Raw genomic sequence first — 15,884 nt, forward strand, 5'->3', positions numbered from 1 at the left:
TCAAAGCTTATTGCCCTTCCCTGGTGTTCTGGTTATCCTGTTATCCTATTAAAAGCTTTGAAGAGCAAAGAGGAATGCATCCTCTAAACTTGATGAAATTCTCTTGTGTGCAACCCTACAAATGCTAATAGAATATTCAGGGAAAGAGGTCACAAGAAGTTCTTTGTGAGGTGAAATTTGGAATGATAGTGTCCTTCCTGAGGGCATCATTTCATTTGCCTGGTTAGCATGAAATACATCTTTCCCTTTACACATGGCCTAATCCTGTGGTCAGACACTTAGCTAGGTGAGTGTGAGCGAATCACTTATGCTTCCTCAACTACATCTGCTCTGTCTGTTAAAGGGGGCTGGTGATAACTTGCTCACTGAATCCAACGGGCTAGGCCAGAGTCAGCTCTGCTGATGTGCTTTTTTGGCACTAAGACTTGAGATCCTCAAACCTTACCACGTGATGCTACTTCCTCTCACATCTTCACAATTTCAGGGAACTCCCCATTCAGGTGAAGAGGTGGCTAGTAAGACCATTGATGCTTTCTCTCATCATCCTTTGTCTGCTCTCTTCCTTCTCAATCCCATAATTTTTTTTATCCTTCAGCCACTGTTATTTTGTTCTTCTCTTGACCCTGCCTTGTTTCTTGTATCTTTCTCTTCTTCCTGTCTATGCCTTCTTCTTTTTCCATTTCTTCTCTGACTGCTTATCTGACCTTCCTTCTTCTTTTCCTTTGATCTCTTTCCTCTCCTTTTCTATATTTACCTTCCTCTCTTCCTATCCTATCTTCTCTTCCTTGTCCTTATTTTTTAACTGAAAGGAATATGAAAAAAAATTATGTTTTAGCCTGTCTTAAATTAAGTGAACTTTTATATTATTTGTCCCTAATTTAAAAAAATTAGACAATCTGAACAGTTAGTGATTGAAGGAAAACAAAATAAGTGGCCTTTTTCTGTTGTGCCCACAACGGGAATTTTGATCATGAATCCCACCCCAACCTCGTAGAAAAACAATGCCTGATAACACCTGCTTTCACTTAGGCAAAGGCAAATAAGCCACGTGAGTTCTACAGTGAATGAGATCAGGCATGTTCAGGGTGGTATGGCCATAGACTTAAGTTCCACTCTGAATGAGACTTCTTTTTGTTTTTGTTTTGTTTTCTTTTGTTTTTGAGATGGAGTCTCACTCTGTCACCCAGGCTGCAGTGCAGTGGTGTGATCTCGGCTCACTGCAAGCTCTGCCTCCCAGGTTCACACCATTCTCCTGTCTCAGCCTCCTGAGTAGCTGGGACTACAGGCTCCCACCACCACGCCCAGCTAATTTTTTTGTATTTTTAGTAGAGACGGGATTTCACCGTGTTAGCCAGGATGGTCTCTATCTCCTGACCTCATGATCCATGGCCTCCCAAAGTGCTGGGATGAGACTTGTTATAAGATTAGCAGCAGCTGAGTTCTGAGATAAGCTAACTCTGGCCTGTCTTTTGGGTGACCCCAGGTACTGTCAGTGACATGCCATCACCAGTAAACACCAGACTTCTTGGAGGGTGGGGACAGGGTTGGTGTAGGTCAGTGAAGGCAGCATTTCTTACCATGGGAAGCTGGGCAAGCAAGAAGAAGCTTTGTCAACTGTGATCATGACATTTTTCCTGGTTCCACTGAGGTGTTCAAGACAAACCTCAGACTATTGAACTATACATGTAAAGAAAGACTGGTGTGTGGCTCAGTAATGTTTCCACAAGACAATGGGGGTATTTACTAAGCTTATCATGATCTGAGGTGTCATGGACTCACTGAGGATGATGAGCCCTGCTGCCATGTGAGGACACAGCAGAGAGGATGCCTCCTGTGAGGCAATGAGAGGGACTCAAGAGAAATCAAACCTGCCAACACTTTGATCTTGGACTTCCAGCCTCCAGAACCGGAAGTCCTTTGTTATAGCAGCCCTAGTGGCCTCGTACAGAGAGAAAAAGCCTCAAAGAAGATTAAAACCAGCAAGAATTTGAGAGAGCATCTAGAGATAGTCTCATTGAGGTGAGGTGAGATGCTCTCCTTGAGATCCCTCAACAGGTCAGTGGCAGGGGCAGGAGAGGAACCCAGAACCTCTGCCTTACTTGTTGCCGAGTCCTTCTTCCACCACACTGGGCTGCATCCCCCTACAAGCGGGAAAGCACATCAAAATGTGTGGAGATGGGGTCAGGCATGGTGGCTCACGCTTGTAATCCCAGCACTTTGGGAGGCCAAGGGAAGGGGCAGGTCACTTGGGGTCAGGAGTTCAAGACCAGCCTGGCCAACATGATGAAACCCCGTCTCTGCCAAAAATACGAAAATTAACCTGGTGTAGTGGTGCACATCTGTAATCCCAGCTACTCAGGAGGCTGAGGCAGGAGGATCACTTGAACCAGGGAGGCAGAGGTTGCAGTCAATTGGGATCACACCACTGCACTCCAGCCTGGGCAACAGAGCAAGACTCCATTTTTTTTTTTTTAAGAAGGTATGGAGACAGTAGTGGTGAGGGGGTGGTTGATGAGACTGATCCCCTATTCCATCACTCTTGGACCAACTCACCTTCTTTAGTTGACTAAGATTTACTTGAAAACACTGTGGAAAATGCACAGAGGAATAAGACATGCACATCTCCCCAAGCTTATCATCTAAAGGAAGCAATGGACACACTCGGAAACAGTGTCGCTATGAGGCAGTTCACATGAGGCCAATAAACGAGGTGTAAACAAACCATCCTGGATGTTTTAGCAACTGGGTTGCATGGAAGTGGGGTGAGGAGAGATAGAAAATGGCACTGCACCATAGAAGAGGGAGCATTTGGGTTGAGCCTTAGAGGATGGGAAGTGGTGTTTAGTAGGTTAGAATCTTAGAGGCTGAAAGTATAATCCAGATTGGGGGAACAGCTTCAGGAAAGGCTGATGTCTTCTCAGAAAAGCACAGAAAACAAAGCCCAGTGGGGCGTGCCCAAGATGGCCGAATAGGAACAGCTCCAGCCTCTAGCTCCCAGCATGAGCGACACAGAAGACGGGTGATTTCTGCATTTTCAACTCTGGTACCGGGTTCATCTCACTGGGACGTGTTGGACAGTTGGCGCTGGTCCGCGGGTGCAGCCCATCCAGCGAGAGCTGAAGCAGGGCGAGGCATTGCCTCACCTGGGAAGCACAAGGGGGAAGGGAATTCCTTTTCCTAGCCAAAGGAAATTGAGACACACAACACCTGGAAAATTGGGTAACTCCTGCCCTAATACTGCGCTTTACCAAGGGTCTTAGCAAACGGCACACCAGGAGATTATATCCTACACCTGGCCCAGAGGGTCCCACGCCCACGGAGCCTCCCTCATTGCTAGCACTGCAGTCTGAGATCTAACTGCAAGGCGGCAGCGAGGCTGGGGGACGGGTGCCCGCCATTGCTGAGGCTTAAGTAGGTAAACAAAACGGCCGGGAAGCTCAAATTGGGTGGAGCCCACCACAGCTCAAGGAGGCCGGCCTGCCTCTGTAGACTCCTCCTCTGGGGACAGGGCATAGCTATACAAAAAGCAGCAGAAACCTCAGCATAGGTAAATGCCCCTGTGCTTTGAAGAGAGCAGTGGATCTCCCAGCACAGAGGTTAAGATCTGAGAATGGACAGACTGCCTGCTCAAGTGGGTCCTTGACCCCTGAGTAGCCTAACTGGGAGACATCCCCCACTAGGGGCAGACCAACACCTCACACCTCGCGCGGTGGGGTACACCCCTGAGACGAAGCTTCCAGAGCAAGAATCAGACAGCAACACTCACTGTTCAGCAATATTCTATCTTCTGCAGCCTCTGCTGCTGCTACCCAGGCAAACAGGGCCTGGAGTGGACCTCAAGCAAACTCCAACAGACCTACAGCTGAGGGTCCTGACTGTTAGAAGGAAAACTAACAAACAGAAAGGACACCCACACCAAAACTCCATCAGTACGTCACCATCATCAAAGACCAAAGGCAGATAAAACCATGAAGATGGGGAAACAGCAGTGCAGAAAAGCTGGAAATTCAAAAAATCAGAGCACATCTCCCCCTCCAAAGGAACGCAGCTCATCGCCAGCAACAGAACAAAGCTAGACAGGGAATGACTTTGACGGGTTGAGAGAAGAAGGCTTTAGTCGATCAAACTTCTCAGAGCTAAAGGAGGAACTACGTAACCAGCGCAAAGAAACTAAAAACCTTGAAAAAAGAATAGATGAATGGATAACTAGAATAATCAATGCAGAGAAGACCTTAAAAGAACTGATAGAGGTGAAAACCATAACACGAGAACTACATGACAAATGCACAAGCTTCAGTAACCGACTCGACCAACTAGAAGAAAGAGTATCAGCGATTGAAGATCAAATGAATGAAATGAAGTGAGAAGAGAAGTATACAGAAAAAAGAGTAAAAAGAAATGAACAAAGCCACCAAGAATTATGGGATTATGTGAAAAGACCAAATCTACATCTGATTGGTGTGCCTAAAAGTGATGGGGAAAATGGAACCAAGTTGGAAAACACTCTGCAGGATATCATCCAGAAGAACTTCCCCAACCTAGTAAGGCAGGCCAACATTCAAATTCAGGAAATACAGAGAATGCCACAAAGATGCTCCTTGAGAAAAGCAACTCCAAATTGTCAGATTCACCAAAGTTGAAATGAAGGAAAAAATGTTAAGAGCAGCCAGAGAGAAAGGTGGGGTTATGCACAAAGGGAAGCCCATTAGACTAACAGCAGATCTCTCAGCAGAAACTCTCCAAGCCAGAAGAGAGTGGGGGCCAATATTCAACATTCTTAAAGAAAAGAATTTTCAACCCAGAATTTCATATCCAGCCAAACTAAGTTTCATACGTGAAGGAGAAATAAAATCCTTTACAGACAAGCAAATGCTTAGAGATTTTGTCACCACCAGGCCTGCCCTACAAGAGGTCCTAAAGGAAGCACTAAACATGGAAAGGAACAACAGGTACCAGTCATTGCAAAAACATGTCAAAATGTAAAGTCCATCGATGCTAGGAAGAAACTGCATCAACTAGTGAGCAAAATAACCAGCTAATATCATAATGACAGGATCAAGTTCACACATAACAATATTAACCTTAAATGTAAATGGGCTAAATGGTCCAATTAAAAGACACAGACTGGCAAATTGGACAAAGAGTCAAGACCCATCAGTTTGCTGTGTTCAGGAGACCCATCTCACATGCAGAGACACACATAGGCTCAAAATAAAGGGATGGAGGAAGGTCTACCAAGCAAATGGAAAACAAAAAAAAAAAAGCAGGGGTTGCAATCCTAGTCTCTGATAAAACAGACTTTAAACCATCAAAGATCAAAAGAGACAAAGGAGGCCATTACATAATGGTAAAGGGATCAATTCATCATGAAGAGCTAACTATCCTAAATATATATACACCCAATACAGGAGCACCCAGATTCATAAAGCAAGTCCTTAGAGACTTACAAAGAGACTTAGACTCCCATACAATAATAATGGGAGACTTTAATGCCCCACTGTCAACATTAGACAGATCAACGAGACAGAAAGTTAACAAGGATATCCAGGAATTGAACTCAGCTCTGCACCAAGTGGACCTAATGACATCTACAGAACTCTCCACCCCAAATCAACAGAATATACATTCTTCTCAGCACCACATCGCACTTATTGCAAAATTGACCACATAGTTGGAAGTAAAGCACTCCTCAGCAAATGTAAAAGAACAGAAATCATAACAGTCTCTCAGACGACAGTGCAATCAAACTAGAACTCAGGACTAAGAAACTCAATCAAAACTGCTCAACTACATGGAAACTGAGCAACCTGCTCCTGAATGACTACTGGGTACATAATGAAATGAAGGCAGAAATAAAGATGTTCCTTGAAACCAATGAGAACAAAGATACAACATATCAGAATCTGTGGGATACATTTAAAGCAGTGTGTAGAGGGAAATTTATAGCACTAAATGCCCACAAGAGAAAACAGGAAAGATCTAAAATTGACACCTTAACCTCACAATTAAAAGAACTAGAGAAGCAGGAGCAAACACATTCAAAAGCTAGCAGAAGGCAAGAAATAACTAAGATCAGAGCAGAACTGAAGGAGATAGAGACACAAAAAAACCCTCCAAAAAATCAATGAATCCAGGGGCTGGTTTTTTGAAAAGATCAACAAAATTGATAGACCGCTAGCAAGACTAATAAAGAAGAAAAGAGAGAAGAATCAAATAGACACAATAAACAATTATAAAGGGGATATCGCCACCGACCCCACAGAAATACAAACTACCATCAGAGAACACTATAAACACCTCTACGCAAATAAACTAGAAAACCTAGAAGAAATGGATAATTTCCTGGACACTTACACTCTCCCAAGACTAAACCAGGAAGAAGTTGAATCCCTGAATAGACCAATAGCAGGCTCTGAAATTGAGGCAATAATTAATAGCCTACCAACCAAAAAAAGTCCAGGACCAGACAGATTCACAGCCGAATTCTACCAGAGGTACAAGGAGGAGTTGGTACCATTCCTTCTGAAACCATTCCAATCAACAGAAAAAGAGGGAATCCTCCCTAACTCATTTTACGAGGCCAACATCATCCTGATATCAAAGCCTGACAGAGATACAACAAAAAAAGAGAATTTTAGACCAATATCCCTGATGAACATCGATGCAAAAATCCTCAATAAAATACTGGCAAACTGAATCCAGCAGCACATCAAAAAGCTTATCCACCATGATCAAGTGGGCTTCATCCCTGGGATGCACGGCTGGTTCAACATATGCAAATCAGTAAACGTAATCCAGCATATAAACAGAACCAAAGACAAAAACCACATGATTATCTCAATAGATGCAGAAAAGGCCTTTGATAAAATTCAACAGCCCTTCATGCTAAAAACTCTCAATAAATTTGGTATTGATGGAACGTATCTCAAAATAATAAGAGCTATTTATGACAAACCCACAGCCAATATCATACTGAATGGACAAAAACTGGAAGCATTCCCTTTGAAAACTGGCACAAGACAAGGATGCCCTCTCTCACCACTCCTATTCAACATAGTGTTGGAAGTTCTGGCTAGGGCAGTCAGGCAAGAGAAAGAAATAAAGGGTATTCAGTTAGGAAAAGAAGAAGTCAAATTGTCCCTGTTTGCAGATGACATGATTGTATATTTAGAAAACCCTATCATCTCAGCCCAAAATCTCCTTAAGTTGATAAGCAACTTCAGCAAAGTCTCAGAATACAAAATCAATGTGCAAAAATCACAAGCATTCTTGTACACCAGTAACAGACAAACAGAGAGCCAAATCATGGATGAATCCCATTCACAATAGCTTCCAATAGAATAAAATACCTAGGAATCCAACTTACAAGGGATGTAAAGGACCTCTTCAAGGAGAACTATAAGCCACTGTTCCACAAAATAAAAGAGGACACAAACAAATGGAAGAACATACTATGCTCATGGATAGGAAGAATCAACATTGTGAAAATGGCCATACTGCCCAAGGTAATTTATAGATTCAGTGCCATCCCCTTTAAGTTACCAATGACTTTCTTCCCAGAATTGGAAAAAACTGCTTTAAAGTTCATATGGAACCATAAAAGACCCCGCATTGCCAAGACAATCCTAAGCCAAAAGAACAAAGCTATACCACAAGGCTACAGTAACCAAAACAGCATGGTACTAGTACCAAAACAGAGACATAGACCAATGGAACAGAACAGAGCCCTCAGAAATAATACCACACATCTACAGCCATCTGATCTTTGACAAACCTGAGAAAAACAAGAAATGGGGAAAGGATTCCCTATTCAATAAATGGTGCTGGGAAAATTGGCTAGTCATAAGTAGAAAGCTGAAACTGGATCCTTTCCTTACTCCTTATACGAAAATTAATTCAAGATGGATTAGAGACTTAAATGTTAGACCTAATACCGTAAAAACCCTAGAAGAAAACCTAGGTAATACCATTCAGGACATAGGCATGGGCAAGGACTTCATGTCTAAAACACCAAAAGCAACAGCAACAAAAGCCAAAATTGACAAACGGGATCTAATTAAACTAAAGAGCTTCTGCACAGCAAAAGAAACTACCATTAGAGTGAACAGGCAACCTACAGAATGGGAGAAAATTTTTGCAATCAACTCATCTGACAAAGGGCTAATATCCTGAACCTATAAATAACTCAATCAAATTTACAAGAAAAAAACAAACAACCCCATCAAAAAGTGGGCAAAGGATATGAACAGACACTCTCAAAAGAAGACATTCATACAGTCAACAGACACATGAAAAAATGCTCATCATCACTCGCCATCAGAGAAATGCAAATCAAAACCACAATGAGATACCACCTCACACCAGTTAGAATGGCAATCATTAAAAAATCAAGAAACTGGCCGGGCGCGGTGGCTCAAGCCTGTAATCCCAGCACTTTGGGAGGCCGAGACGGGCGGATCACGAGGTCAGGAGATCGAGACCATCCTGGCTAACACGGTGAAACCCCGTCTCTACTAAAAATACAAAAAAAGTAGCCGGGCGAGGTGGCGGGCGCCTGTAGTCCCAGCTACTCGGGAGGCTGAGGCAGGAGAATGGCGTAAACCCGGGAGGCAGAGCTTGCAGTGAGCTGAGATCCGGCCACTGCACTCCAGTCCGGGCCACAGAGCGAGACACTGCCTCAAAAAAAAAAAAAAAAAAAAAAAAAAAATCAAGAAACAACAGGTGCTGGAGAGGATGTGGAGAAATAGGAACACTTTTACACTGTTGGTGGGACTGTAAACTAGTTCAACCATTGTGGAAAACAGTGTGGTGATTTCTCAAGGATCTAAAACTAGAAATACCATTCAACCCAGCCATCCCATTACTGGGGATATACCCAAAGGATTATTAAGTCATGCTGCTATAAAGACACATGCACACGTATGTTTATTGTGGCACTATTCACAATAGCAAAGACTTGGAATCAACCCAAATGTCCATCAGTGACAGACTGGATTAACAAAATGTCGCACATGTACACCATGGAATACTATGCAGCTATAAAAAAAGGATGAGTTCATGTCCTTTGTAGGGACATGGATGCAGCTGGAAACCATCATTCTCAGCAAACTATCGCAAGAACAGAAAACCAAATACCGCATGTTCTCACTCATAGGTGGGAATTGAACAATGAGATCACTTGGACACAGGAAGGGGATCATCACACACTGGGTCCTATTGTGGGGGGGGAGGGAGGGATAGCATTAGGAGATATACCTAATGTAAATGACGAGTTAATGGGTGCAGCACACCAACATGGCACATGTATACATATGTAACAAACCTGCACGTTGTGCACATGTACCCTAGAACTTAAAGTATAATTTAAAAAATAAATAAATAAATAAAATAAGTGCTCAATAAAATGACATCATCATAATAAAAAAACAAAAACAAACAAAAAAATAAAGCCCAGTCATTCCAGTGGGCCTGGATCACAGTGTATGAGGGTGGGGTGGGAGGTAAGAAGTATTATAATGCTCACCCCAGCACTTGGACTTTATTCTATGAGCAATGGAGACCAACGGACACTTTTGTCCTGCTGAATTTGAAAGGTTAGGGTGTAAAATTGAGATGTACAGGTAGCAGTAATAGATTGGAGGCTGTTCACCAAGTGAACAACTGTGACTATTAACATTTAATTAACTCTGTTCTTCACATGCAACTGGCTCTCCCCGCATGACCTCCCACAAAGCCCTCTTATGGCTTCTTGTCTCACCACCCAGCAAAGGCTTCCAAGTATTCAGCCCTGACCTGATCTCCTTCCTAATTTTCACTTTCATATCCTACACGGCCTAAGGAACATCTGTGCCTTGTGGAGACAGAACTGATAGGTTAAGAGGATGTTGTGAATGTTGTGTGGTATTTTGCAGCAAAACATTTGACACAGCCTCGTGGCTGACTGCACAGAAGGGACATAGGTTGTTACAGCTGTTTATCATCTGTGCATTCATCACTCTTTCCTAAGGGCTATCAAAGTATCAGGCATCCTGCTTGGCACTGAGGAGTCAAGATGTATAAGACACAATTACTGTCTTGGATCAACTCCCAGGTAGCTCTGCTATAGGCTGGAACAGTAGGTTGATGACGGTCCCAAGGTACTTTACTGAGAGTTAGGTTAAAGCCCTGGGTGGTGGTCCCTAAATAGCTGTGATTTCTAGATCCCAGAAGGGGATTCAGATGAAATTCTGCTAAGGAAAGGTGATTTTCTCTGGTTGAAGTAGGAGTGTGTTCAGGGAACTTGGCCTTTCGGAGGAGACTCTTTCAGGAAATATCTCGTGCTCCACAGAGCCCAGCATGACATTTTATGGCTAGGACCATGGAATAGAATGGTGGTTCTAGCCAGATGTGTGTGCATCAGAATTACAGGGGAATTTTTACATAACATCCATCTATAGGTCTTAGCCTCTAGAGACAAAACAGTACCGGGTGGAACCTGGGCATGTATATTTTGATTTTTTTATACATACTCCTAGTGAAGAACCAATGTCTTGCTCGGGTGAAAGCAAGATACTCAGACTTAGTTTCTCTGTAGCTCCTGCTTTTTATTATTCCTGGTTGAACTGCACCACTACTCAGTTTCTGTTTTATAATACTGATTATAAAACATGGAGGGAAATAACTCTTTGTATTGAAATTAAAAGTTTTTATGGATAATTAACTATGTGTCCTAGACTCTGGCCTTGTCAAAAGAAGGATGTAAGAAGGCACTGTGTATTATACTTGGGAATGATAGAAGAGACTGACCTGGTATTTCCACCCGGAAGAGGGAAAGGATTTTAATTACAAATACAGGAATCCAGCAGATGGCATCAGAGAACACTATAAAAAAGAAACGATTTGCAACAGCCACCTCTCTTCCAAAACGATTCCTTACTTCTGTGGTCTGCAAGGCGGTTTTTTGAATGGAACAGAACATAGTAATATAGGAAAACACAATGATGAGAAAAGCCAGCAAGTTCACACCTGTTGGGAAAAGCACACTTTTAACATCTCAGGCATAAAAGTCAACAGTAAAATTCCTGTGGTACAGGTTGAGTATCCCTTATCGAAAATGTTTGAAACCAGAAATGTTTTGGATTTTGGATTTTGGAATATTTGCACATTCATAATGATATATCTTGGAAATGGTTCCCAAGTCTAAACACAAAATTTATTTATGTTTCATATACATCTTATATACATAGTCTGAAAGTAATTTTGTACAATATTTTAAATAATTTTGTGCATGAAACAAAGTTTGTATACTTTGAACCATCAGAAAGCAAAAGCTTCAGTTGTTGAATTTTTCCACTTGTGGCATCATGTTGACACTCAAAAACTTCCATATTTTGGAGCATTTCAAAGTTTGGATTTTCAGTTACAAATGCTTAACCTGTACTTAGATGTTAAATACAGTGCCTCTTCCTCAGGCCCTGCTGGGAAGCATTCTTTTATATAAGCCCAGTGGTGTTAGGTAAAACCCAGGTTCAATGAAATAAAAACAAAGACATTGGGTTGACCAGATGAAAAAGAGATTTCAAATACATAAACCCTTATGAGGAATTATAGACTTCTAAAATTCAGATCTAGGCATATCATGAAGTAAACTCTAGCTTTTTAAAGCATGAAAAGAAGCTATTTTTGTTTTTAGCTCTCTGCAAATTCAAACCTTAAGGGATTGATGTAATCTTAGGCACATCTCAAAAAATAAAAACAACCCCACTTTATTATCCTATAAACATGAATAATAAAAGAATAAAAATAATTTTAAAAAATGAATAAAATAACCTTGGAATATATCATGAATATAATTGTCTGAGAAACATTGTTCCTAATGTTTTTGGTCTTAAGAATAATACATAGAACAAAAATGTATTTTTGTTTATTTTTCTTCATGTTTCTTATAGTAATTTAAACTACTGTGGTTCAGAAACGTTAGACTAATTTTATAATAAACAATAAGAAAAAAGTTAAATTCAGCTATGTGAATTACTCTTTTGGGCCCAAATGTATGCACAAGATTCCCACCCAACATCACTGTTGCCTTTCATGCTGACTTCTTAGTGACTCGGATTTGCTTTATTCTTGCTGTCACTGAAATCCTGAGTGATCATCTCATTTTTCACAGTGAACATAAGACTTGCATATATTTTCAAAGTTGTTAAAAAATATGAATCTGAACCTAGACCGTATGTAAGATTGGTGAAGTCTAGAGTAAAAATACTTTAAATTCAAGGTGATCTGTTATTTTTATCCAAATCATTTCGTATTCAATGAAATCGCAGTATAAAGCCATACGGTAAAATTTTATAAAACTGGTTTGTCTTAGGCCTCTTTTAAAAAAATTTCGTGAAGCATAAAAAATAATCACTCTCTTAGAAGATGCTCCCCTGCCCCAAATTCTGATAGCAGACTTACAGAAAGGATCAAAAGTATATGTTCTAGGCTGGGCGTGGTGGCTCACACCTGTAATCCCAGCACTTTGGGAAGCTGAGGTGGGCAGATTGCTTGAGGTCAGGGGTTTGAGACCAGCCTGGCCAACATGATGAAACTTGGACTACACTAAAAATACAAAAATTAGCCGGGCATAGTGGTGGGCACCTGTAATCCCAGCTACTTGGGAGTCTGAGGCGAGAGAATTGCTTGAACCTGGGAGATGGAGGTTGCAGTGAGCCGAGATGGCACCACTGCACTCCAGCCTGGGAGACTAGGCGAGAGTCTGTCTCAAAAAAAAAAAAAAGTGTATGCTCTAAATGCATGATAGTAATATAAGAAATATGTTAACAATAGGGGAAACTTGATGGAGCATATGTAGAAAATTGTACTATCTCTGCACCTTTCCTAAAATGAAAATTATTTTCAAATAAAAATTAATTAAAAATTATGTATTCTTATATTCTTCAAACAGAAAAAAAAATTGTGCTTTAGAGCTCTAGGACTCTTCCTCTCATATGCAAATTGATGATGATGATGATTTTGTGTGTGTGTGTGTGTGTGTGTGTATGTATTTGTGACTATCTCTTTATCTATCTGGAATATATCCCAGATACTTAATCCCTTTGGGCCGAGCTCTATGCCCGCATGATATGCTCCACCAAAATGAGTTTCTTGAGCCCTTCATCTTACTCTGTTCCCTGGCTTTGGGCCTGGGAATCCACTATGTCTTCCTGGAACACAGACCCCACCTCACCCTCCTCTGCCTTCACTTGGCTGATGCCTCCTCATCCTTTCGGCCTCAGTTTGAATTCATTTCTTTTGGGAAGCCTTCCCTGTTCCTCAGATCTGGGGCTCCTAGAACATTCTGTACTCTTTCGTCATGGCATTTATCAGCCTGTGTGTGATGTGAGGACATGTTGACTCGTCTGCCTCCTCCTCTGTGGTCTGTAAGGCCTTTGAGGCTGGATCTGTTGTATCTCCAGTACCCAATATAGTATATAGTGCACAGCCTATAGTAAGTGCTGAATAAATGCCTGTTGAAACAATGCATGTCATGATGTGTGTGTGTGTGTGTGTGTGTGTGTGTGTGTGTGTGGTGTGTTTCCGGAAGAGTCTCTATTAAGGGCACCTATGTTAGGAGTAATGAGGAAATGAATGATAAGGAAATATAAGAAAATACAGAGAACAGCCTATAATACTCTGGATCCTGGGAATGACGTATCTATAACCAAATAACTACCAAATAGGGTAGTGTGTGATGGGTATTACTAAAATGTAGTAAACTAAATGTTTTGTTTTTCAGAGGAGGAAGAGAAGTAGATGGAGAAGAACTGGGCATGATGGTTAGGGTCATGTCATGAGGAGTTCTAACTGACTAATTTAAACTTGACCTTGATAGTACTAGGGAGTCATTGAAGGTCTCTGAGTGGAGGTGTACACAGTGCTTTTGATAGAGAATATAACAATGGTAGTGAATAGATAAATGAGAAGAAGGGGAAGGCCCCAGAGGTTACGAGACCAGTAAGGGCTAAGGTAATAATTCAGGGTTGAGGTAGTAAAGTGTCTAACTAAGGCAACAGCAGTGGGTAGAGACTGGAAGGAGCAGCAGCAAAAGCAAATTTTGAAGAAAAAGAAAGGACAGGAGAGCTTGTTGGCTCCTTGGATGGGAAGAAAAGATGAGGAGAGTCAAAAGAAGATCACCCCAAAGAGAGGACATGGGAAAAGCCTTAATTTTAAGCAGGAGGGATACATATTAGAAAATAGAAAAATAGTGTTTTTAACTTTGAAGGGCTAAACTTGTCTTTCATTTATAAAGAACACAGAAATCTTGTTTTCCAAGTATTAGGAGGAACTGAGAGAACTGGAAAGAAAAGAGCTTTATTAAGCATCCTTACATTGCTGACTCAAGAGCTGCATTTAACAAAGGCAATAAACCTTCCTGGTATTTCCATTCAGGTATCTCTTACTTGTCAGTTTCCTGAGTTTTATTATTATTTATTTAACTCATAACTAGATTGTAAAAAAGAGTTTAAATAACTTGGTAGGTTTATAGGACGAGGCAGTAAACTGGAATTCCTCCAGCTTATAGTCATTTCATATAAACATGAAATCAAAGGATCTTATGGATAATAAAAAGATAATCCAGAGATCCTGGTAGTATGTCTTTATTTTCCACACTAAATATTGTCTAATAAAAAGTTTAATAAAAATGTCACTAAATGCAATAGTAAAAACTTTTTTTAAAAGAAGGACACAGTCTTGACTATATTACCTCACTTTCTGAAACAAACAAATCCACCTTTGCTGAAATTTAAAGTATTTCTAGCAAAATTATGTTTTTCCAGGAAATGAAAAAATATAATTTACCTAGAAAAATTCCAAGAGAATACCCTTTACTTCCAACATCTTCTGTTTGGTCATAATAAAGTGGGAAACATACTCCATTTTTCCCATAAAAGTTTCTAAAATACTCCTCATTCCAAAATGGAATTACAGCTATTAAAAATCCTGCCATCCAGATGCAAATGAGGATGACTGAGGTCTGCCGTTTTCCAGGCCGAATGTTGTTGAAGGGGAAGACAATGACCAGGAACTTCTCCAAAGTCAAGTAGGTCAGTAGCAGGACAGAGACTTCGGTGGACAGCATGGCCAGGAACCCCATGAGGCGGCACTGCACGCTCTCCATCCACAGCAAGGCATACTTCTGATACTGCCCTCGGTATTTTATATCAAAAAAGCCGACAAAGAACAAGTAAACACCCATCAGGCAGTCAGCACCTGTGAAAGAATCGAAACAGAAATGTCATCAGTTTCAAATGCCTCTGTTTTAGTTTTCTGATTAAGTATATTTCCAGCATTTTAATTGTCTAATTAGATCTAGTTCCCTTCATCTTATATCAAATGAACTAATGTAAACATCTACCAGAGTACCAAGAAACAAGTGGACTTAAAAACTGTAATATTTCTAAAGTATTATACTATGTTTTTATGTTGTAGTTTAAAAAAATGGGAACAGGAATTTTCTGGAAGGAGGAAGGACTAGTTGTTAAACAGTTAACTTATATTATCTTCATAGTTAATAAAGGGAATAATTTTCTCGGCTTAATGAGCATAGGTATCATTGTAATTGAAGTTGACCTTAGTTTTATCACCCACAAAACTTTATAATCTGTCACTTGACTCATCGGTTCCCTGTTAGCGCATTCCCAAGACATATTCCTGAGAGCAGGCCACTGTAAGGTCGTGCAACCTAAAACAAAGCCACAAAGAGCCGGAACTTTTATATTTAGAAAAAAAAAAATGTGCCCAGGATGTATAATTCACATTAAATGCCATTTGTTGAAAGCCAATAAATATGTGTGTGTGTATGTGTGTGTATATATATATACACACACACACACATATATATATATATGTCTAGTGCACAG

General features: G+C 40.8%; 1 protein-coding gene and 1 long non-coding RNA gene across 3 annotated transcripts in view; one reads left to right on the forward strand and one right to left on the reverse strand.

The window, feature by feature from the left end:
* Positions 1 to 15,884, forward strand: part of LOC117097696 — a 162,424-nt gene that overhangs the window by 42,852 nt on the left and 103,688 nt on the right. The window lies entirely within an intron of this gene.
* Positions 1 to 15,884, reverse strand: part of RXFP2 (relaxin family peptide receptor 2) — a 73,358-nt gene that overhangs the window by 1,666 nt on the left and 55,808 nt on the right. For both annotated transcript variants that reach the window (XM_033235779.1, XM_033235788.1), the window contains 2 exons: positions 14,824 to 15,234; positions 10,786 to 11,004 (listed from right to left, as the gene is read on the reverse strand). In XM_033235779.1, coding sequence (XP_033091670.1) covers positions 10,786 to 11,004; positions 14,824 to 15,234 — 630 coding nt within the window. The remainder of the gene's footprint in view (positions 1 to 10,785; positions 11,005 to 14,823; positions 15,235 to 15,884) is intronic.

This window comes from Trachypithecus francoisi, unplaced genomic scaffold (assembly GCF_009764315.1).
Source record: "Trachypithecus francoisi isolate TF-2019V2 unplaced genomic scaffold, Tfra_2.0 Contig01461, whole genome shotgun sequence".
NCBI lineage: Eukaryota > Metazoa > Chordata > Mammalia > Primates > Cercopithecidae > Trachypithecus > Trachypithecus francoisi.